Source organism: Lygodium microphyllum, chromosome 20, assembly GCF_053477565.2.
Source record: "Lygodium microphyllum isolate KBCC chromosome 20, Lygodium_microphyllum_v1.1.10, whole genome shotgun sequence".
Classification (NCBI taxonomy): Eukaryota; Viridiplantae; Streptophyta; class Polypodiopsida; order Schizaeales; family Lygodiaceae; genus Lygodium; species Lygodium microphyllum.
Window position 1 is genome coordinate 115,004,197 of NC_141154.1, and position 24,065 is coordinate 115,028,261.

Here is a 24,065-nt window from a genome sequence, read left to right on the forward strand (position 1 = left end):
ACCAATGCCTCCGATTTGGAAGCATTCTGTTCCTTCAATTGTTTCTCCTGGTCCAAGACCATAGGAACCAACTCTTCTCATCGAAGAGTCGACTCCCGCCCTGAAGCAATAAGTGTGGAATAAAACGTACCGAATCGTGACAGCAACTGGGATAGTAAAGTGATCGCCATGTCTTCGGAGGAAATAGGCTTTCTCGCATTTTGAACCTGCATCTAAAGTTGCCGAAGCTTGTTGATGTGTTTCTGAAGCGAAGAAGACTTATTCACGGACAAAGTCCGCATCTGCACCTCCAAAGAAACCCTCTTCATCAGGGCCATCCGGTTGTACATTTGGTGGAGCTCCAGCCATATCTGACGAGCCACCGTGAAGTGCTCGATGTGAGCTATCACGGCTGTGGTGCAAGACAGAAACAGAAAAGATCGAATCCTGGCATTCAGTTTGTCCCAATGAGATTGGGCCTTGGTCAACTCCGTACGAGCATTGGAAGAGAGTTTGGACTCATTCCTCATCGAGGGCCTGTTAATCTCCTCCATCACAAGTTCTGCCAAATCATAAGACTCCAAAATGGCCAACATCATCACCCGCTAGATGTGATAATTATCACCATTAAGCTTTTGATTTGATGGAAGAGTTGGTAGGACAGGCACCTTCCTGTCCATGATCTCTTGGAACTCCAAATTAGTCTCTATAGACACGTTAACCTGCAATACCTTCACGAACGCAAAATCAGCCCCCTTTGATTGTGAAAATGCAGCCTTCTAGGGCTGGTCCCTCCGCTGCCCAAACCTTCTTCACCCACCAGAGGCGATGAAAAGTTAAAATCTGCAATGGAAGGCCTTAAACGCAGCCTTCCTCCCCTTCGAACAGCAATAACCTGCAGCAAATTCACGGATTAGACTCCTTTCCCGCATGCCCACGCTCGCTTCAGCCTTGATCCGATGTGTAGCCCTCCCGCTCGCCCTCGAATCCTGGAAACGCAGCCTTGTGTCGCTCTGAAATCTCCTCTTCAGATAGGTTCAGCCCTCAGTCAGTCCATCTTCACCGCTCTGATACCATGTCAGAGTGCAGCGATGTGGAAGTGTAGGACAAAGATTGAGAGAGAGTGAACATAGAGAGAAGAGAGAGAGAGAGAGAGAAAAGGAGACAGTGTAAACGCAGAAAATCTGCGGTGTAGTATGCTGTATAAGAGTGCAGAAATACACAAGGGGGCAGAGGAAATATTTGCATATGTCTCCGACTTGATGACCTCAATCTTTGTCAGCCCAAGCACAGTCTGTCTCAGCCAACAGATCTCAAGATCAGAATCTGAAATAATGAATGCTGGAGTGTGCCACAAAACCGGCTATAAATAGCTGAAAAAATAGGAATTCCCAGCACTAGTTTGGCTGCATTTAATGCAGCGGACTGCAGAAAAACTGGCCGACTGCACAGAACTGCAGTCTGACTGTACCTGTGCCACGTGGCACCTGTCTGCCCTGATGACGTGGCATTCACTTTGGCCGTACTGCTCTGCTGTCCGACTGGCCGACTGTCCAAGAAATGACACTGTCTACCAGCTACAACAGCTTTCTGTCGTCGCAAATTCCTTGACCATGAATGATCACATTGGGGAGATGGAGGAGATTTGGAATGAGCTTGCATCCCTAGGTAAACATGTTAGTTCAGAAGACTTTGTTGTCATATCTTCTATCATCAAAATATGATGTGTTTCATACAAGTCTTCTCATCTCTAGAGTTCATGGCTTTGTTTGAAGGGAGGAGTGAGTCCCCATGGTTTTGGAATAGGATGTGCAACATCAGGAGACAATATGAGGGGAAGCAGGATTTGTTACCCAAATCTTTGTGGCAACAAGCACATTGTTGGGGAAAGGATAGAAAAAGATAAAGAAAAAAGGAAAGAATGCTAAATTGGAGTATGGAGTTGTCCTTTGACTTTGATGTTGACAAAGAGAATAAGTGCAAAGGGGGCCCAAGTGTCTAGATTGTGGGAAGACCTTGCATCCTAAGGAGAATTGCTGGAAAAAGTATCCTTACATTCGTCCTAGTGCAAATAATACATGGAAGGTGCGTTTTTCAATAGCTTCATGCTATTGTCTTCTACTCGGACTAGGGACTTTGCTCATCCATCCTTGATTAAATCATTTGTTATGATGACTTCTATGCCTCTCAATTCCCATTCGCTTATTTTAGCCATGCCTAAAAGAGGGTTCTCATCTGGAGAGGGGGTCATGCTACTTGGCTAGGCATCTACATTGATTGACTTCATCGACATGTACATGGTGTGATCTTCCATTGGATTTTCAGTTTCTCTCTCCTTTGGCACACCTAAGATTTGAGAGTGCATGTTAGCAAATATGTACTTTGTCTTCCTCTATGTACATTCTATTTGTGAGCCAAAGTTTGAGTCAAACAAGGACTTTGGGAGCTCTATCACTATCTTAGTCTATTCTTTGTTCTTGTGTGTTAGTCTTCTTCATTTTAGGCACATTAGGTGGGATTAGGGTGCATTTTTCACTAGTCCACTCGACTCTATTCGCATTGCACACTTACGATGAGTGGGTGCATTCACCACTTATGCCATCAACTAGTTGAGGATATCATCAGCATTGGGTTGGCTTGTTTGCTGGTTATAGTTGCCGAGTCCATGCCTCACACATTCAAATCTGATCATCATTCTAGGCATCATCACTCAGCTAGATCTTCCTTAGATATATCTTTTGCCATGAGTCCGATGTCGTCATTGATACACCTCCAAATCATGCAAGGGTTGATTGTGTATGACCTTGTATTAATTTTTAGATTAGTGGTTTGCTTATGTACTTTTGCATTTTCTCTCTCGGCATTTCTCTTTTGTCGGCGGTTGCAGACTCTCACATACATAAGCTTTCCATCTTGCTTGTGCTATCAAACTTTGGAATGTTTATTTCTTTGCCATTGCCGCTTGTTCCTCCCGGGCGAAAGAGATTTGGAGATCCATCAACCCCATATAGGATGCCCTCTACAATTGGCATTGAATGAGACATACCGATTCCCCTCCCCACAAGGTCTAAGGGTGATTTTATGAAGGATACAAGGATGCGGAGTGCTCACGATGGCCCAAACTGCCCTCTTGTAGTGGGTGTGAAACACATAAGATACATGAGGGACTGATGTCTTTGAAGGGGAAGGAGAAGGGGACAAGAAGGGTGAGGAGTGTAAAGAAATACTCGTCTCTATAGATAACAAACACAATCATACGACAAAGCACTGACTAATAATGAACCCAGTTAGAGTTAGGGTAACTCAAAAACAATGAACACAAAAGAAAAATTATGAATATTGAATAAATACAATGCTCAATGCAGTGAACACACTATGAAAAGGTGAATACTAACCCCCAAACTCCCATGTCTCTAGGACTGGGGTAGAGAGTATGAGTTGGAGAGTGTATCGTACTTTGATGGATCTTAGGACATAGTTGCAGGCTGCAGGCTGACGTTGCAGGGCAGAAACAGCAAATGCAGGGTTAGCTGATGATGTGGCCGGCTGGTGACAGCTGATCAGATACAAACGCATGTAGCAGCTGATGAGTTGGCAATATGCGCAGCAGATTGATATTAGTTGCCAGATCAGGTACAAAGGGCTGGATAGCAGGCGCCAGGTGTAGAACAGCAGTAGACAGCAGCTCAAGTTGATGTATCCTCAGTGAATGGGGTGTGGATAGTAGAGATAGGCGTCAACAATCTACACAACAGGATTAGGCCTGAGTGGTGGGCAGCTTGTCTAGTTATGGATTCACGGAAGTGTAGATCCCCCCAAATTACGGTTTGGCTTATGGGGCACAAACACTCTCTAGGAATGAACATTGTTTAATGAAACTTTGGTAATAATTCAGTTTTGGGGTTGTAATTGATAGCTAATAAATTTATAATGTATTTTTTAGCTCAACAACCTCTCTCAAGGCCAAAACTCGAACTAGGAAGGGATTATTGAGAAAGCTTAAGCGCATGTTTTATTTACCTAAAGGTGTTATACCCCAAAGTAGCCAAGGAGGGCATTGGGCAAAGGATGCTCGTCTGTTGCCCAGTGACCTACCAAGGCTATAGAGGTGATGGTTATCTTACCAAGTGAGCCCAAAGGGTCATCCTAGAGAGGCCAAGGCATTGGATAAATTGTGCTTGTTGGTTGCTCGGTGGTCTAGCACATTGATTCGAGATAGCGAGTATTTAAGAATCGAGTGATTGACTGGCTTGGTCAAGAGATTTGCAAAATTGTCTAATGAAGGCACAAACTCTAGGCCATAGTGTCTAGCTCAACCTTATCTCTTGTGAAGTGGTAATGCACTTCAATATGCTTTGTCCACGGACTAATGGTAGGTTTATTGGCTAGTGCTATAGTACTCTAGTTGTTGCAAAAGCTCACTGTTTGAATGTCACATGGAAAATGAAGTGTTGTTAGCAAGCTCCTCAAGTAGATAGCCTTTGTGGTGCCATTAGACAAAGTCTTGTACTTTGCCTTGGTCATGGAAGTAGCCACTGTCTTCATCTTACGGCTTGGTGATGAAATGGAAGTCGTGCCAAGGGAGAAGATGTACCTCTTATGAGATGGTAGGTGTTGGAGTCTCTTGCCTCGTTAATTAGTGTATCCTTATAAAATCAAACCATGGCCATAAGTGAGTCCAAAAGAATAGATACACTGAACATATTTTAGGTCACACACAACCAATCCAATGTGACATTTTAGGTGCATTGAAATATTGACTAAGGAAAGAAGCAAAGCAAGCTAAATCTGGCCTAGTATGAATCAAACAGAGGAGTTTTCCTACTATACATCTATAAATATGCTCATTGAAGGGTTGACCTTAGGGATACTTCGAAAGTTTCATAGTAAGATCAGGAGGAGTGGACACAGGCCATAGTTGATCCATGAAAAACTACTAAAGGGCATACTTCTGCTATGAGACAAAAATAGTATTCCTAGATTGAATTGCCTCCATGTCCAGAAAAGTAAGACATCCAACTGAGATCAACCATCTCAAAAGTAGTGCTAAGTTGGGTCTTTATATATGCTATGGTAGTAGAATTTAAGCCTATGATAAAGAAATAATCAACATAAAGGAGGATGTAGTTGACCCCTTTTAAAGTGAATTTCATAGACAAATTTGGGTCATATGGGGTAGAATGGTACCCACGAGTTCGAAGGAACTCATTTATCCTATGGAACCAGGATTGTGGTGCTTGTTTCAGCTTGTAAATTGCTTTTCTCAAATGAAAGACCCTATCTTTACGATTTGCAAGAGAAAATCCAGGAACTTGCTCCACATAGAGTTCCTCCTTCAAGTAGCTGTTTAGAAAGGTGCTTTTGATGTCCATTTGATAGAGCAACTGATTGTGGTGAGTGCGTAGTACAAGTAACCTGCAGAATAATGATGTCAATAAGCTTTGGTAATTGCAGATGCAGGTTTGAAATGTAGGAAAGTTAATTATCTGAGAGGACATGGCAATAACTATTCTCTCACAGTTACCACCCTGGTTTAGTGCATTCTATTCCGCCTTGGTTGCTTTAGGCTGGACAAATACCCTTAAGTGGGAGGAGTTGGTTCCGATGATCTTGGATTAGGGGGAACAACTCAAAGGTCAGAATGCTCTTAAGTTGGAGGTGTTGATAAGATGGTCTTCTCAATAGAAGGGAAAGAACAAAAAGAAGAAGAATGAGAAGACCAAACAAGATAAAGCCAAGGAGTCTGTTTATCATGTTTGTGGCAAGATAGGTCATTGGAAGAAGGATTGTCCCGACAAGGGCAAGAAGGATACCAAAGAGGAGAAAACTACAAAGGGTTCAAGAGTGGTGTTTGTTCCTTCATTGGCCGCCTTTCTCCATTTGGAGGTGATTGAGGATACTCCTTTGAAGGCCTCTAATGCAGTGATGATGGCCCCATAGCCTCATGAGTGGATTGTGGATAGTGGTGCTTATTGCCACATGACTCCTTCTATAGATGGCATTGCCCATATGCATCCAATGCATGGGCAAATTCTCATTTGGTGATAGCTCTTTGGTCCCTATCAAAGGCAAAGGTGATATGGAGCCGATTTTGGTCTACCCATGATCAATCACCCCTTTAATGCTACTTTGATACCATGTTAGAGTGTAGGGAATGTGGAAGCGTATGATTAGACTGAAAGAAAATGAACATGGAGAGAAGAGAGAGAGAAAGAGACATTAGAACACAGAAATTTGTAGTGAATGAACATTGAAATGAAGAAGGTAGATATAAGGGCTATAAAGTATATCTTCGTCGGACAATCTCTCTCTCCATGTGAAAAACAAGTGAAGATGATTGGAGGCTGGCCAGCCTATAAATGGGCAATAAAATAATCATAAAAAGTGATTAGGTTGGCTAGTTAAAACTAACATACAGCTGCATATTGAATCGCAGCAATAAAACAATAATAAAAATGCTGCACAATAAATGCACATGCCACATGGCATCCTATGTAGCATGTGTGGCTTGCTCAATTGCCGGAAAATGCTCAAAACCAATTTATGATTGCATGGAATTGCTCAACCTATATCCAAAAAATGCATAACTATGCCTAAGAGTGCCAACTATTGCCTATGTCTGTCTAGGGGGTGATTGAATCTTTAATTGAGAGCCATTAAAGTTTCGCCTCACGTGTTTGCAAACCACTTGAACCACCCCTTATCGATGTTTGAGGGTGTCAAATGACCACATCCCAATTGCTACCTACTTGAACTTCTTGCCCATGAGCACACTGCTTACGAGTGTCACGATTTTCTGTTGCTATGAACTCTCGATAGAGCTCCTCAAAGATCAAGTTCTTCTCATTGTTAATCTCCTGATATACACTTTGAAGAGTGTCGCCTGTCAACTTGAGTGTCTCAATATTCATCTACTCAATGCACATAAGATTGCAAATATTAAATTGTAAAGTATAAAGTTGAAAATAACAAATTAAAACTTGAGTTGTCATTTTAAATTTATGAATCATGATTTATCCACGACTATCGACAACTTTTAGGTTGGATGTACCAATGCTGCAAAACCATGGATGGGCTTATGTATCCATGCCCATTTCCTCTTTGCTATCTTTAGAATGTGTGCACATTGTCTCTCTACAATCACCGTGCAAGCTTGCACTTCCATCAATGCCACTCTAAAGAAGTGAACGAGAAGGCCCATAGTGGACCCCTTGCAATCACTCATGTATACAAAGGGAGTCACAACAATTACAATGGCATGGAATTTTTGCAAAAATTTCTCATTGAGGCATAAGCATTGCATGGCTTTGACCTTCTGTCTTGTGCTCATCCCACTCATTCCATAGAGTGGACACAATTGTTCAGCATAGGGCGGGGAGGACTGCACCTCATAAAGGCACTCCAACAATAATCACATGCAAGCAAATTGAGTCTTCAACTCAAGTGTGCTATGCTTGCGATACATCACAAGTACCTTTGCCTTTACCATGAAGAAGGTGACAATTGCTATAGCTTTATGCACTACCCTCTTCACCCACTTGAGCTTTCCGATATCTTCCATGAGCAAGTCAAAATAATGACTTGCGCATGGAGTCCACTCAATCATTGGAAACTTGGCCTCAAGCAAATGGTCCATGTGCTAACAATTGGATGCATTGTTGGTAACAACTTGCACCACATTTGAGGGGCCCACCTAAAACCACAATGCAATGCTGTGCAAGAGAAAGAAAGAAAGAAAGATCTATAAATGTCTCTAACAAGCCAAAGTGGCCTATGAGACCGTAACCAATACAACTGGTATCATCATCTCTCATTAGATAAGAAGAGATAAAATTTATGTGTAAGTTTACATGGTATATTGTAATGCAATGTATGGAAACTGAAAAAATTGAAAATGTTGGAAAAAGACCTAAGTTTAAAAAGATCAATAGTGTAGGGTATCTCCCCCTCAGTCTATGGAATCCACCAAGACTCTGCAAGCTACCTCCAATTGAGTCATTGCGCCAATCTTCCTCTGTAGCGAGCAATCGTGATGCGAATGTGGTGCATATGGGCACTCCTATGTTGCCGTGTAGGTACTCTAGGGCGTTGCGCTTTGCGTAGCATTGTAGATCTATCAATTGTGATGCCTCGTGATGTTGTATCTCGGCAATGCCTATCAGCAGGAGATGTAGTGTCTGGGGTGGTCGTGGCTGGGGGTTCAGCTATGCTGAAGTAGTCTATAACTGCTCTCTTGAGGGATGGATGATGTTGGGGTCGCCTCCTATCCTGTAACAATAATGCTCCGCGTCGTTGGAGCTCCAGCAAGAAAAGGCCCAGACATCTTTGGTCCTCATAGTCCATCACCCGTCTTAGTGGTCCAAAGCCTTCCTTAGAGAGGCAATGATAGCGGTCTCAGATATCATAGTATATAGTGCATCTACAAATGTAGTGCTCCTCCATCTCTGGTTCCCATCCACAAAGCTGGCACATCCTCATCGGTTGCAATATGGCTCCATCGACTTGTCTCAATCATCAGCTGATGCGATGAGGTGCGGATCTGACCAATAGCAAGTCGGAGTCCGTGGGACAGTTAAGCATCCATGTATCTAGGCCTCACTATGAAACCATCATGAGAAAGTTGCAAGAAGTGACTTTGGTATTGTGCCGTTTTCATGCCTAATGGGAAAGGGGGTTTGGACCAAGTCCTTTCTATCTCCACTTTAGTGATGTCTGCCCTGATCACACTATTCAGCTCTGGACGACTCAGGCTCAAAGTAGGGCAGTTGAGGCTATAATCAAACGGTGGTAGACTATCTATACTCATGCCATGCAAATTCAAGCACTTGCTCATGTGTGCATACCAACACTGTCTATCTCCCTCTGCTGCAAGGCTATCTTGAAGACTCTAGCGCTAGTCTAGGATATCGGTCTTTAGGGAGCTGCCATATCCTCTGAAGGAAAGTAATTGCTTGGAATAATTCCTCAACTACCATGGGTGCAGCCCCTAATTCTGCCCTGATCTCCTGTGGTACTGAGGCTTTTGCCCTTATCATATGTGCTATCATCATGACTAGCGGTCTTTCCATGTGTTCCCAGTCATCATAATGTTGTGCTTCCGGTCCATTACAGTCCATAAGTGGCATCCGTCTAGTATGATAAAGGCTTGGGCCCCAAATGGCTGCCCCATAGAGCAGTGTGGGCTTAACTAAAGTGTCAAAAAGCCACAATTTGGTATGAGGCTCTTGAAATTGTATGTGTGCACATTGCCACTCTAGAGTATCCAAAGCTGCATATGCCCGTGCAAGCCTAGCCTTTGAACTCTGCTTCCATGAAAACTGTGGCCCTTGAAAGTGACCCTGAGGTATACATATTGTCTAACCATTTCCATAGTTGGCCGTCATACATAAAGTAATGCTTTGAGCGTGTCACGCAAGCTATTAAGGTGTTAAAGACCATGATTTTAGTCTTTCCGAGATAAACCTTGAGACCTTTCTCTTCACAGAACACATGCAATGCATCCAGATGCCGTTGTAGTCCCTCTGGTGAATTGGAGATAAGTACCATATCATCAGCATATAACAAAATTGGTATTAGTACCCTAGCCAAGCTATACCACCCCATCTCTGCATATAGTCGGAGATCTTGTCAATGTACAATCCAAACAGCAAGGAGAGAGAGAAAGAAAGAAAGAAATATATATTAATGTCTACATAAGGCCAATGTGGCCTATGAGACAAAATCTAGAGTACATCCATGTCTAATGTCATCTCATCGGTAAGGTAAAGATAACATTACAAATAAGTGGGTGGCCTATGAAACAATACTGAAAATAACTATATGATGGGACTATACTAGGGTTGAACCATGTGTAGTGTTGTTCCATCGATAGAAAAGAAGAGGAAAGGAAAGGAGAACCGGATCTGATAGAACCATGTACAAAAGTGTGGTGGAGACTATGGGCTGTAGCGGATCTCAAGATCTGCACATGATCTTAGCTATGGTGCGGTCCCTAGTTGCTTTGCTGATATGCTTGGTGGTGAGTCTTCGGTGTCTTGTGATAATGGCTCTAATCCGATTGTGGTGTGGCCTTCTCGGATGTGGTCTTGGTAGACGGGGTCGTTGTGCTCGACGAAGGGAAGGGCTCTATCCAATGTGACTCCACGGTGTGGCCTGTAAGGTGTCTGGCGGGGTGGCTCTGTCTCTGCTAGGTTGATAGTGTCAGTAGGGTTGGCTGAGAGAGAGAGAGAGAGAGAGAGAGAGAGAGAGAGAGAGAGAGTCTCCATGAATCGTGATCATTAAATTATAATATGAAACTCAAAATTATGAGAGGAACAACTTTAAAAAGACAATGTATATCTCAATGATAGCTTGTTGAATGTGGCAGTAGATGAATGTACTTGTTGCTTTTCTTCCCCCTTTGCTAGTGTCTATGGCCCGCAAAAAATATGTGCCAAGTGGACATGAAACGAGTATGTTGATAATGCCCTATTTCTCATGATCACTTCATTTGTCAATGAGAATGAAGCAACCATATTTTGTCCATGTGGCACAAATAGGATCAAGGGATCTATCAATCCTCTCCTCTTCATCAATCTTCTTAGTCCTTACGTCATTATAGGTGACACTGGTCCATCCTTCTCATGGACTCACATTGGCAACGACTTTTACCACCTTCCATTGCGCTTGCTTTGGGACATTGAGTGTAAGATTACACTCAATTATAGTGCATGCAATCTCAATGTTGGCAAGTCGTTGCCTTCGTCTAGGAAAGGCAATTGATCCATGTACATGACCAAAAGCTTGAGAGAGAGATGATTGCCTCTTTGGCGCTGCTTGAGCCTCCACTCTGTCTTTTGCTAGAGCCGGATGTAGATGTGGATCTGGCACCATGAATGGTGGAGGCCTTAGCCGCATCGGTTAAAGATATGTCTACATTCGAGCTTTCCTCATGTGCCAATAGGCCACTCCTCCAATGAGTGTCCCTCTTATCTTGTTGAGAATCTTGTTTGGGATATTTTGAGGGATTTCCTTGCATGGAGCAACTTGCCCTATCTTGGAAAGATGTGTTAGAGTGTAGTGAATGCGGAAACTTATGGACAAGATTGAGAGACAATGAACATGAGAGAAGAGGAAGAGAGAAAATAGATAGTAGATTGCAGAAATTTGCTGTCAATGAATGCTGAAATGAAGAAGGCAGATATCCAAATGGGCTGTCAAAGTATCTCCTCGAGCTGATCTATCTCAACACATGAAAACACAAGTGAGTGTGTGGGCTGATAGACTGCTGAATATAAATAACAGTAGAATAGCCATTGAAATGACCAGGTTGGCCAGCTAAATTTGACCGACCATCTGCCATAACTAGTCGACGACACATAAAATAATGCCAAAAAATCAGTGATCTCATTTGTTGTGCCGCGTGGCGATGCCGCCTGTCCACAATTGTTTGACTTGCTTGGAAAAAAGTGCTTGCTCTTGATGATTGCTGAAAATGCCCAAAAATTGACAAGAAATGCGAAATTGTGCTTGAGAGAACTAATTGGACAACTTTAGCTTGACAATGCTAGTCTAGGGGATGACTAAATCTCAAACACCCCTCTTGGATCTTAGATGAGACATAAGGCTCAAGGATTTAGAGTGCTATCAAAGAATGACCTGAGGAAGCACCTTCATAAACAAATTTACTAAATTGTCCTTTGTCTTGTAGTAGACCATATCAATGGTCTCATCTAAGATCTTCTCCCAAATGAAATGGTACTGTATCTTAATGTGCTTCGATCTAGCATGAAACACAGGGTTCCGTGCCAAGGCAATGCAACTCTCATTGTCGCAATGAAGTATCGTAGGACCTGTTTGTGGGCAGCCAAGCTCTTCGAGTAACCTCCGAAGCCACACTGTCTCACATGTGGTAAAGGATGCTGCTCTATGCTCTTGCCTTCGTAGAAGAAAGGGCAATTGTGGACTGCTTGTTGCTACTCCACGAGACAACACTTGCACCCAAAGTAAAGCAATATTCTGTCGTTGACCTCCATTGGTATAACTTGGTCAACATCTTTGGCTCAATTTGAATTCGTTTAGCCTTAACACAATAGTTAGGTATGATCCATTTGATCCGTTTAGTCTGTGCACTTAGTATGGTACCAAACGTATACAGATAAAATTTGGTGTTTCGTATGGTTAGTTAAAAATACATAGAGAATTAAGGGTTAGGCTAATAAATATTACTTGTTTTAATATGAGAGTGGCTACCCATGACATAGAGTGTCACAAGGCTTTGTCCATCCAATACTATTACAATTTACAAATCCCAAATATCATTGCTTCAAGTTTCAACAATGAGTCATGAACACGATGAGAGGTTGAGACAAAATGTAAATCCAAGACTAGTCACAAGTAATTTTTAAGATCCAGTTTCATTTATAAGATTGAAAACATATACAATGGATTGAAAGAAGAAGCTATTTGCAACGATGGATCATGGTATGGGAAGTCACAAGTACCAAGTGGCAAGCACAAAAAAAGAGCAGATACAAAAAGAAACTAAAGGCTAAGACTCCAGCTAGGTTGTGTGAAATGCGAAGGCTTCATGAAAAGGCTTAGGCATTGCGATAGAGGTAAAGAATATAGAGATACAGGTAGAGGTAGGGGAAGGGAAAGTAGAGGAGACAAAGAAAGAGGAAATAGAAATAGAGCACCTAGGGAAATGAGACACAAGAGAAAGAGAAGGATGTAAAGGTAGAGAGAAGTGGATGGAGGAGATCCGAGAGAGGAGTAGAGGAGCTTGTAAGAGAGAGGTAGAAGAGAAGGTGGTAAGTGCCACGGACATGCCATGATCAAGTGTATGGATTAATTCTTGCTTGTGCCATATGAATCCACACCCCATATGAACACACCCTTAACAGGACATCGTCGAGACAACCATGCGAACCTACCCTTGCCATGTCATCATAGAACCTTCTAGAAGATATGCCATGTTATCGCTTGCATCATTGGTGATGTCATCATACACTTTCTAAATGATATGCCATGTCATCATTTGTATCATCGATGATGTGTCTTCATGGAACATTTTAGAAGATCTTTAGCCGCCCTCCAAAACCTATGAAAGGAGGGGCTCGCCATAGAGCTCCTTAGTCTTGCTAGTGCTGATCTTGGGAGCTCAAGGAGTCGAGACCTCCAAGTAAATTCGAGTTCCAATTCTAGTTCTTGTCTAGTCGTGGTATCTAGTTTTGTCTGGTTTTCCGTTACACCCTTGTTGTCTTGTCACCTTTTAATCTCTTAGTACGAGAACTTGTCTAGTAGTGTCTTGTTTTTTGTTCATCCCCGTCGAGGGAGATCGTGTAATTTTGATATCTTGTATCCGTATCTACGGTCCCGGGTTGAGGATCCTTCATATCCTATCGAGTCGTGTTGTCTATACCTACAGTTCAGGGTTGTGGGATTTTTTGTAACTTGTTATCATTGTACCTTGTGCCCCTATGTGGGATTATCTTGTAATTAGAATTCTTGTAACAAATCTTGTATCTAGTCTAGTCTCTTGAGCATAGTCTAGTGCTTCCATAACAGTAAGTGAGATACAAGTAGCAATCAATGAGGATAAAGAGAAAAAGGTTTAAGAAAAATACCACATTTCTTTAAAATACCCCTCCCCGCCCCCCCCCCCCCCCCCCCCAAAAAAAAGGGGACAAAGACTGGATGGGTCGTATATGTCCAACTAGATTGAATGAACTACGTTGTATGGACGGAATGCAACCTTGAGCTTGAAAGAACCAAAGCTGAATCAACAACATCTGCTTGCTAATGAATACTAAGATTAGGGGTTTCCCTCAGGAATTGCAAAATCCCCATAGTAGCTTCTAAATGAACAAGCTTGGGCTTACTTATGAACCTTGCAAACAATCCTACAGGAAAGCAGAAATCAATTCAAGTGTTAAGGAGCCATATCGATGATTCAATCAATTTAAAGGGCCTTCTTCAACTTGTAGACCTTGCCATTGGATGAGAAAAAACCAGAAGATTGCTCATCATAGATCTTCTCCTTCAATTCTCCATTAAGGAAAGTAGAATTCACATCAAGCTAATAAACTAGCCATCTCCTATGGCTATCTAAGGCAAGAACGGCCCTAATGGTAGCCATTCGAGTTGTATGTGCAATGGTGTCATAGAAATGCACCCTTGGTTGCTGTGTGAAGTCCTTTGCAATGAGCTGCACCTTGTGCTTATCTAGAGTGCCATTAGTATGATACTTAGTCTTGAAGACCCATTTGACTCTAATCACCTTTCTATGAGTGGGCTAAGGCACAAGATTCCAAGTGCCATTCCGCTCAATTGCATCAAACTTGTGCTTCATAGCCTTCTTCCAATGCTGTGATTGCAAAGTCTCTTTCATGAAGGTGGGATCTCTATGCTACATCGCACGAGACATCAAACAATAGTTAGTACAAACAAGCTCAGTGGAGCGTCCTTGGTTCCTTTGAGAGTGCCATGGGCCATAGTGCAATTGCTACTCCTCAGGGTCTCACTCAATCCCTAAATCATAGTGTGTATCATGTGCCCAATGACGAGGAGGTTAGCACTCCCCTTGTCATACTGCCTTTGCTGAAGTCTTAGGATTGTCCATTGGTGCCGGTGAAGCAAGTGAATTGGGTGGGTGAAGCAATCTCCTCCTCGATCGTGGGTGGGGCCTCAATAGCAAGAGGCTCCCAAGACATTGGAGTAGGTGTCCAACTATCACTTGGATCTCCAAGGATAGGATGCTCAACACTCCCCTTTGCAACTGGAAACTCCATGAATGGAAATATCTCAACTCATGTATACCTCTTGTGAAACTGGATCATAAATCTTAAATCCTTGGGGCTGTGAGCTATAACCCATGAAGACCTGTCTTTTAAAAGTTGGCTTAAACTTATCTCTCTTTTTCTTCGAGATGTAAACTTAAACATCATACCCAAATACCTTGAAATGAGAAACATCTGGCTTTTGACCAAAGTAAATCTCAAAAGGTGTCATACCAACTATGCCGTCTTGATCACATTGTGATTGTTGTGGTCCAATGTATGCCATTCTCTTGAGGTGTACTTGTATTGGCAAACTCCTGGTGTTTGCCATGATCTTAAAAAAAATGAGTTGCTCATGGGAGACAAATTCTCCCCCTTAGTTGAAACACAAGGTCTCTTGTTCTCCTCAATAGTTAACCAATCCTTAAAATGTGAGAATGCTTCTGACTTTAACTCTAAGAAGTATGCCTATGTCATCTTGCTAAAACCATCAACAATTAGCATAAAATAGAGACCCTCCTTAAGAGACTTTGTCCTTGTTGGCCCACATAAGTTCATCAAAACAAGCTCCAAGGGCTCCTTAGCCCTTGGTGAAGCCTTGTTGGGAATAGCATCTCTATGTTATTTACCACGAATGCAAGATACACATGGTGGGTGGCTTACCCCAATCTTTGGCAATCCACGCACAAGTTGACCATGAGCTACCTTTCAAAGGTACACATAGTTTAGGCGACCAAACTGAGTATGCTAGAGCTTAGTTTGAATCTGAGAAGAAAGAAAAAGAGAAGAAAAGGCTGATGAAGTTTGCATCTTATTCCATTCTTCTCATGACCTGTGCAAAGGACCTATTGAGAAACTCCATCAAGAATTCAAAAAGAGTCCTTATTAAACTCTATTGTAAGGCTAGGAGCACAAATCTTGTTCACTGAAAGAAGATAATACCTTGAACCAATACATAGAGAACCTTTGATGTGTGGCCACCACCCATTTGCATATCACCTTTGCCTTTGATCAGGATTGAAGAATTGTCACCTATGAGATTTTGTGTATTTATCGGATGCATACGGGTAATACCATCTAAAGGAGGAGTCATATGGTGGTAAGTGCCAGTATCCACTAACGAGAGTGTGGGGTCAACATCGTTAGTCCTTAGTAGTCTTGTCTTTCTTGGTGTCCTTCTTGTCCTTATTAGGGCAATCCTTCTTCCAATGACTTGTCTTGCCATAAATGTGGCAAGTAGACCTCCTTGGCTTTATCTTGCTTGGACTTCTCGTCCTTCTTCTTGTTGTTCCCTTTCTGTTGGGAAGATTGATTAGTGAAAGACTTTGGTTTGGGAGCGTTCTCACCTTTGAGTTGTTTCTCTTGGTCCAAGACCATCAGAATCAACTTCTTTCATTTAAGGGTTTTTGTCCACCCTGAAGCAATCAAGGCGGAATAAAATACATTTCATTGGGGCAATAACTGTGAAAGAAGAGTTATCACCATACTCTTTGAGGTAATCACCTTGCTTGTGTTTTGGATCTGCATTTGCAATTGTTGAAGCTTATTGACATGCTCCCACATAGAAGAAGACATGTTGGGACTCAAAGTCCACATTTGAACCTCTAGAGACACTTGCTTCATAATGGTCATCCCCTTAATCCAAATCCAACCATATCTCGTGAGTCACGGTCAGTGCTTAATGTGATCAATAAGAGTTGGAGTGCAAGAGAGAGAGAAAAGAGCGGATGTTTGCATTCAATTTTGTCCCTATGTGCTTGTCCTTAAGCAACTCAACTTTATCATTTGTAGAAAGCTCGAGGCATCACAAGTTGTAGAATAGTCTATAGCCTTGGTCATGAGCTCCGCCAAATCAATTCTCCTCATGGAGCTTATGATTTGAAGGAAGAGTTGGTAACACGAAGACCTTACAATCCATAACAGCCTGAAACTCCGTGTTGAACTTGAAAGACATTGTTACTTAAATAACCTGCACAAAACCAAGGGCAGCCCCCTTTGACTTTGCACACGGTGCTTGCTAGGGCTTCCTCTGCTTGTCTTCAAAATTTGCTCCAAAGGATTGTAAACACAGCCTTTTCTCTTTCACCAACAGCAAAAACTTGCAAAAAACAACAACTTCACTCTTTTCCTATGTTTCACTTGTTCGCCTCAGCCTTTGAATGTCGAAAATGCAAACTTTTGTCGCGAAGAAATCCCCTAGTTAGGTTTGTTCACGATCAATCAGCCCTTCTGTGCTGCTCTGATACTATGTCAGAGTGCAGCGAATGTAGAAGTGTATGGACAAGAGGGAAAGACTATGAACACGAGAGAAGAGGTAGAGAGAAAAGAGACAGTAGAACACAGAAATCTGCAGTCAATGATTACTGAAATGAAGAAGGTAGATATGCAAATGGGTTGTCAAAGTATCTCCTTGGGCCGATCTCTCTCAACACCTGAAAACCCAACTAAGTGTGGGCTGACAGACCGCTGAATATGAATAGCAGCAGAATAGCCATCAAAATGACCTGGTCGGCCAACTAAATCTGGCCGATCAGCTTCCAAAAATGGCTGATTGTACATAAAATAATGCCAAAAAATTAGCGATATGATAATGCTAAAAAATTGACAAGAAATGTGTAATTGTGCCGGAGAGAACTAATTGTACAATTGTAGCCTTTGATAATACTAGTCCAGGGGATGACTAAATCTCTATCAGGATGTTGGAGCAGTTGGGTCGTACCACTTGTGTAGCACTTTCCGCAATACTTGCACGTCCAATGGTGGGAGTTGGACTTCTTTGTGTCCTCTACATGGATGGCATGCAAATTGAAGGCCTCATGGTTCTCATGTGTCATGATGCCGATGTAGGGAATAGAGAGAGAGAGAGAGAGAGAGGCTTGGGAGTGAGGGAGAGTGAGAGGCTTGACTCTTAAGAGAGAGGGAGAGGGTTGGGGGAAACTTGAAAGAGGAAGAGCGAGGGAGAGGGGGTGGGAAAGGCTTGATAGATTGATGCTCGAAGAGAGAGGGGGTGCGGGGAAGAGGAAAGAGTGAGAGGAGTTGAGCTAAAAATTCATTTCATATTGAATAGCTCTTAAAAACAGCCCCAAAACATGCAAATTTTCCAAAACTACCATCAAATGGGAAGTGGTCTAAAGAGTTTTTGTGTCCCACATGCAAAACCCTAAGCTGGGAGGATCCTTCCACATGTGTAAATAGACAAGTTGCCCACCATTCAGCCCCATCCTTGTGCAAGTTTCTCACTTCCATGTGCAGTTTTCAGCCACCGGCCTTCTTCTTGTTGCTATCTAGCCCCTCCAAACAGCTGCCATGTTATCATTAGCCTGTGTTGATGTGTCCATCGCTGTGGTCCATTAGTCCCAGTTGCTAACGACACTATTCAGCCCTCAAAACTGCTGCGTTTGTTGATCAGGGAGGCCGCCCTTCTGCCCAAGAATTTACTCAGCATTAGACAGGCCGTATTTTGCAGCACAAGCCCTGATAGAACATTCGACACTCCATCAGTTGCTATGTTTTACAGATTTGCGGCTCCCTTCATCATCAAACACCTCTTGTTGTTGTCGTGTGGCTCCCTATTGCCTTGATGATCAGTGTTTTGCACTTTCCCACGCTTTGATAGTTTCGACTAGTGGTTTCAGCACTTGGGAACCATCTTCGGTGGATATTACACTTTGACACACTTTAGCTTTGCCCTTGAGCATTTTGTACACACTTACATTTCATTTACATCATTCATTCGCTTTAGAGTTTTTCTATTTCTTTCTTTGTTTGTGTTTGTTTTTGTGTTTGAGGTTTGAATTTTGCGTTTAGGGTTTGGGTTTTGGACGTCACTATTTGAGTCTGTGTTTCAATTGTGATCGTATTGTTCGTGTTCCCTCAGTGCAAACCCTAGCATATCTTCACATGGTATCTGAGTTGGTACTCTTGTAAAGAGTATCCTACAGATATTGCTGAGGCTTGGTTTTGTGCAAGGTATACGAACCTAATTAATTCATAATGTCTGAGACTCCTTCTGGAGTTTTCATGATGTCTTATCAAGCTTCTCCATCATTGGATGCCCTAATGAGGCATTATGGCCTTGGTGAGGAAGATGACACCTTCACTTTCATCTTCTTTCTCTCTCTTGTTCCACATTTTAGTTACATGATAAAGGATGAGCTTAAAGAGTACTTGCACATCATGTATAGTTGAGTTTACATCCCTCCTAGCAGCTTTGCTACTACATCCAGATTGGTTGGTGAGACTAATCACCTCCTTGATTATGGAGAACATACGGCATTTGGGATGACTAGCGATCCATCTTCTTCATCTTAGCTAGGTCTAGTCTTAGGTTTGTAGGTGTCCTTTGAGTTGTACGAATCAAAACCCTCTCTTGTTTATCCTTTTGGTATGCAAGATCCGAATGATTTTTAGTATATAAACTTAAATAGAGGGAGCTCTTGAAGCAAACATTCTTCATTAGGTATATCTACATCTTCTGTTTCATTTGTGTATGTAAATTAATATTCTTAAATCCCTCCCATCCCACCATCTAGCATGCTAGGAGTTGGATCTTCCATCTTTGTACCTCGGATTGCACTTCGCTTGTGCATCTAGCATGCTAGGAGTTGGATCTTCTATCTCAATACCTAGCACTCTCTCTTTCTCCACACCATATTCTACCTACACTCACTTCACTACCTCCTTACGCCATGGTACATTGTTAGGAGGAATATCACCCTTTAACACTATGCCTTTCACATACCCACCAAGTGAGCACTTCTTTTCACCTTGGGACGATTGTGATTAGTATCCCCCTCACTACCCTTGGTCACTCCCCTTCACATTACTTTCATCTTTTGGACATAGGGATTTCTATCCTGTGGTTATGGTGCATTGTCACATACTCCACGGGTCACTCCTACACAAGGATTTCCATCTTTTAATCCAGGTGTGTCTCTCTCTCCTCCATGGGCTACTCGTTCGGTCACTATGCCATGCCCACATTTGGATCCACTATGCACACTTCCCGTATGCATGGTGGGCATTTTGGGATAAATTTCCTAGTGTACCCTACTCCCCCATCCTATCCACCCTATCCCCTCTACCCACATTATCCTTCTTACAATACTACCACTTTTGTTGCTACGGCCAAGAATGCCTTCATGGATAAGATTCATTTCAACGGGTCAAATTTCACCACTTCATTGAACTTCATGCAACAAGGGCTTGAATCTCAATGCCTTTGGGACCGCATCGTTGGTGTAGAGCCTATGTTGGACCCTTGATTAGCTCACCCTAAGCAAATCCGTCAATGGAGAGCCCACAATGCCACAACCAATGTTGAGTTTATGGAAGGGTACTTCCAAGTTCCACTCTCAGTTATAATATTTTCACCTTGCATCTGAGCGTTGAAGTCATCTCATTGACCAGGAATGAGATTGCACTAGGCGTATAAATCTTGACTTTGAGCTTCAGGGGTTTTCCATTAAGGAAGGGGATGATTTGAAAGTCAAGTTGGCCAAATATTGACGGTTACTTGTTGAGTTTGTGGGGGTTTTCCATTAAGGAAGGGGATGATTTGAAAGTCAAATTGACCGAATATTGATGGCTCACTGAAGTCAAATGATGATTAGGTTACATTCTTTTTGAACAACGACAAGAATGCAAACGAAGAAGATGAAGGAGTGCTTTAATGATTGAACGGTGAATGATGAATGAGGGTAGAGATACAACAAGTGTGCCCAAAGAGCAGAGGGCCAGGCTGTCCAACAACCATTCTTTGAGCTCTCTCACGGAGTAGGTTGAGAAGAGTGTTGTCTTCTGTGAACGAATGCTGAGTGCAACAAACCGCCAATGTCAATGAAGAACTCTGATATAGGCCACTCTGGCAGCAACTTAGACGAGAGGACTGAAAAATGCAGCAGGTCAGCAAAGGATAGATGATTACATAGGGCTAAAGACAGTAGGGCACTAGGCAGCATGTTAAAGTGCAGCAATATCTAGGGCTGAGGATGATGAGACGAAGTTGTGTGCAGCTTGGTGACAGGCTTTGAAGGCTTCAGTACTAGTAGGATTACAGAACAGAACAGGTAGGAGTGCTGCAGATGTAAATGCAGGCTACAATGAGCAGTGTGGGGGACAACACCAGAGGATGGAGGAGCAGCTCGGCGGCAACTTGCAAGAAGAAATGCAGCTGCCAGGTGATGTACATGCAGCAAGTGGCAACTTTAGATGGCAGGGCTATAGCTCTAGATGCAAGGCAGCACCACCAGCAACCAGGTGGCAGAAGTGAGCAGATGGATGACAGCCGAGGCTGCAACTGGAGGGAGCGATGATAATGATGAAGAGAGCAATAGAGGAGAGCTGGCATTGCGGACTGAAGGATCAAGGGATGCAAGTGGTATTGCAATTGAGTTTCCCTTCTATAAAACATTCTGAGCAGTTGTCCTATTAGAAAGTCTTGAGTGTCACCAAATTGAATAATTGATTTTTGGGACTGATTTAGTAGCCATAAATATGGCAAACAATTATAATATTTTCAATGGCAATTTTAGGTACCTTACACTTGAGACCTTCATGCTATCAATTTTAAGTTCATGATTTATGCCATCACTCCAATGTAAAGATATGGCCTCTTGAACATCAAAATTATGTGGGGATGGTACACTGTCACTGTCACTTCTTCCTTTCTATGGTGATGGCTAGTGGATCTTGTTATCGCTGATATAGGTATTGAGGAAGGTTTTCTTCTACTATCTTCTGGAATAGTAACATGTGTCTTTGTTACACTTTAGGCCTTGGGAGGCATAAGCCTCATAGAATATCCAGACATTTGAAGATCCCATTGCAAGTATGATGTATCTTGCGCTCTTTGCATTGATCCTTTCATGTTAATGTTTCTCTCTATGCTCACTGAAAGGTTGCTCTTTCTTATTTCAGCACAGTTGTTGGATATTTTTATTGATCTCCACTTCTTTAAAACTGCTACTTGTCACACTACAGTTGAGTTAGCTAAGCGAATGGTTGAATCATGTATAATAATTAGCTAAAACAATAGAAGGATTCTTCTTTGAAAATTAAAAGATAAAGACTACCAGAAAAAAAATTCCATCCATACTTATAACAAGGTTTGTGTTTAAGCAGGGAAGCCATCAAATTATTTTCACAATTGAAAATTTGGCTGTGAAATGATCAAATCTCAAATCTATCCAAAATACTTAAAAAAGCACTCAAACTGGTAATTCATATTTGTCATATTTCAGAATCAAGAACAACCAGAAAGATAATTTCAATCAGGGATGGAAGAAAACGTGTTTGAAGAACATAGTACATCATAAACAGACATACATTTGACTGATATCCATAGTCAGCACCCAATCCCCTTGCAAGGCTAGGTTTTGCTATTAATGATAATCGGTGCCTAAGCCGCTTCCAAGGCTGTTATCTATATGCAAAAAACTGAAAGCATTACATTCATAATCAAGAGCTCAACTGCTTGAATTGATAGTTCATAAGAACTTTTTGTACCTCTACATGTCATAGCGAGTCCCAAAATAGAAGAATGCAAATGAACATTAATCTAAGATTAACTCTATGTAGTATAGATAGACAATAAAAAGCTTCCTTGTTATGGATGAATGGTTATCTATATGCAAAAAATTGAAAGCACTACATTCATAATCGAGAGCTCAACCGCTTGTAGTGATAGTTCATAATAATTTTTTGTACCTCCACATGTCATAGCGAGTCCCTAAATTGAAGCATGCAAATGAACACGAAGCTACGATTAACTCTATGTAGTATAGAAAGACAATAAAAAGCTTGCTTGTCATGGATGAATGTACATGTTTTTGAACTTTTTATTATTGTTTCTTGGTTTTTCTTTACGAGGGTACTAGTTTTAAATACATCACATATATTTGTATTTCTACCTTGATGGAAAATTAAGTCATCGTAGCTTTTATAATCTCAATAAGGATCTCGAAATGAACTCATATATTAGTAGAAGCAGCATGTTGTGAAGGTTTTGTTGACATAATTTTACCTTTTTAGAGCTTGGATCATCAGGTTGGCTCTTCTGCGTATTCTGGAAGTAGCTCCACTAAGGATTTCAAAATTCCAGTACAAGGTATATACCTCTACTCAACTATTTGATCATATGTTAGGTGGTTTCATTTTTTGTTGTTTCTCAGTGTTAGCTTCTGTATAATCTCTAAAATTGCCTTCCTTAGTGTAGCTTGCATGAGCTTCACCCAATTGTTTCGAGCTATGTCTTGATCCAGTAAACTAGAACCACTGGTGTAAAGCATTATGTTTGAGAAAGGATGCTGTCTTACGAATTTTAGAAGACTCTAAGAGTTGCCATCAAAGAATGTTGCATATAACTGTTGCAAAAATGAGAGTGCCTTTTAACCTGTCTTTGGGACTACTATCTATCTCAAACTTTACTAACTATGCACCTTCTTTGTAGTCCTTCAACTTTTGTTCAAGTGATTGATTATCATATGCAAGAGGCCTCAATAAATGTTGCCTAGCAGTCCATATCTTAGCTTCTTGTAGGGATCTAGTTTGCTTCATTACCTCAACCTTTTCTTGCATTGTTGTTTATTGTAAGACTAGATGCTTTCCTTTGACCATGATTTAAGAATCCTCAATGACAATGAAGGGAATGGCCCTGCACACCTTTCTTTGTACGATTTCGTGCTCTAGAACAAAAATGTAATTTACTATCTCTTCATTGTCTAGGATCTTGACCTCATCCCAATCTTCAGCCTGTTAAACTTATCGTGTTCCTCTATAGTTCTAGTGTGAATGCTCCCTTATGCACGGGTAGTTTTTACCTTCCAGCTGGAGAAGGGTTTTCCTATGTGTGAACACCTGTTAGGGGGTGTGGTACTTAGTACCTTAGGGATTGTACTTTCATTATCATTCTCCATAGTGAATGTGAGTTTTCGGCAATCTCTTCTCTCTTGCTCTTCACTTGTTCATTGTGAGTGTGTATGTGCTGGTGAATCCTAACCTAGCAATGGTATTAGAGCCATACGTCTTATCAGCTGCCTCAATTGCCACTGAGTCTTAAACTTCGCGTTTGCTACTCATGCACGTGTTTTCTTTTGTGAGAACAAATTGCTTCTTCTTGCTCAAGATTTCTTGTCCTATCCATATAGCTTGACCTGCCCTATTTATGCAATCTGCTTGCCATGTAGTTTCCCTGTTGCATGGTATTGCAGGCTGCATTCTCGCAGCCCTACTATGTGTCATTGCCTGCATCATCGCAGCCCCTACTTGTAGGTTTGATGCTACCTGGGTCACTCACGTTTCTTGCCATGTCAATTCAGCCCTGACAGT

The 24,065-nt window shown here is 41.9% G+C and overlaps 1 protein-coding gene across 7 annotated transcripts in view; it reads left to right on the top strand.

Annotated features, from left to right (window-relative positions):
- Window positions 1-24,065, top strand: part of LOC148019281 (ethylene-responsive transcription factor-like protein At4g13040) — a 59,788-nt gene that overhangs the window by 21,392 nt on the left and 14,331 nt on the right. For 5 of the 7 annotated variants that reach the window (XM_087660879.1, XM_087660875.1, XM_087660880.1 and 2 more), the window contains exon 5: window positions 22,770-22,845. In XM_087660879.1, the coding sequence (XP_087517005.1) occupies window positions 22,770-22,845 (76 nt within the window). The remainder of the gene's footprint in view (window positions 1-22,769; window positions 22,846-24,065) is intronic. The other 2 variants (XM_087660881.1, XM_087660882.1) reach the window with 1 other exon arrangement.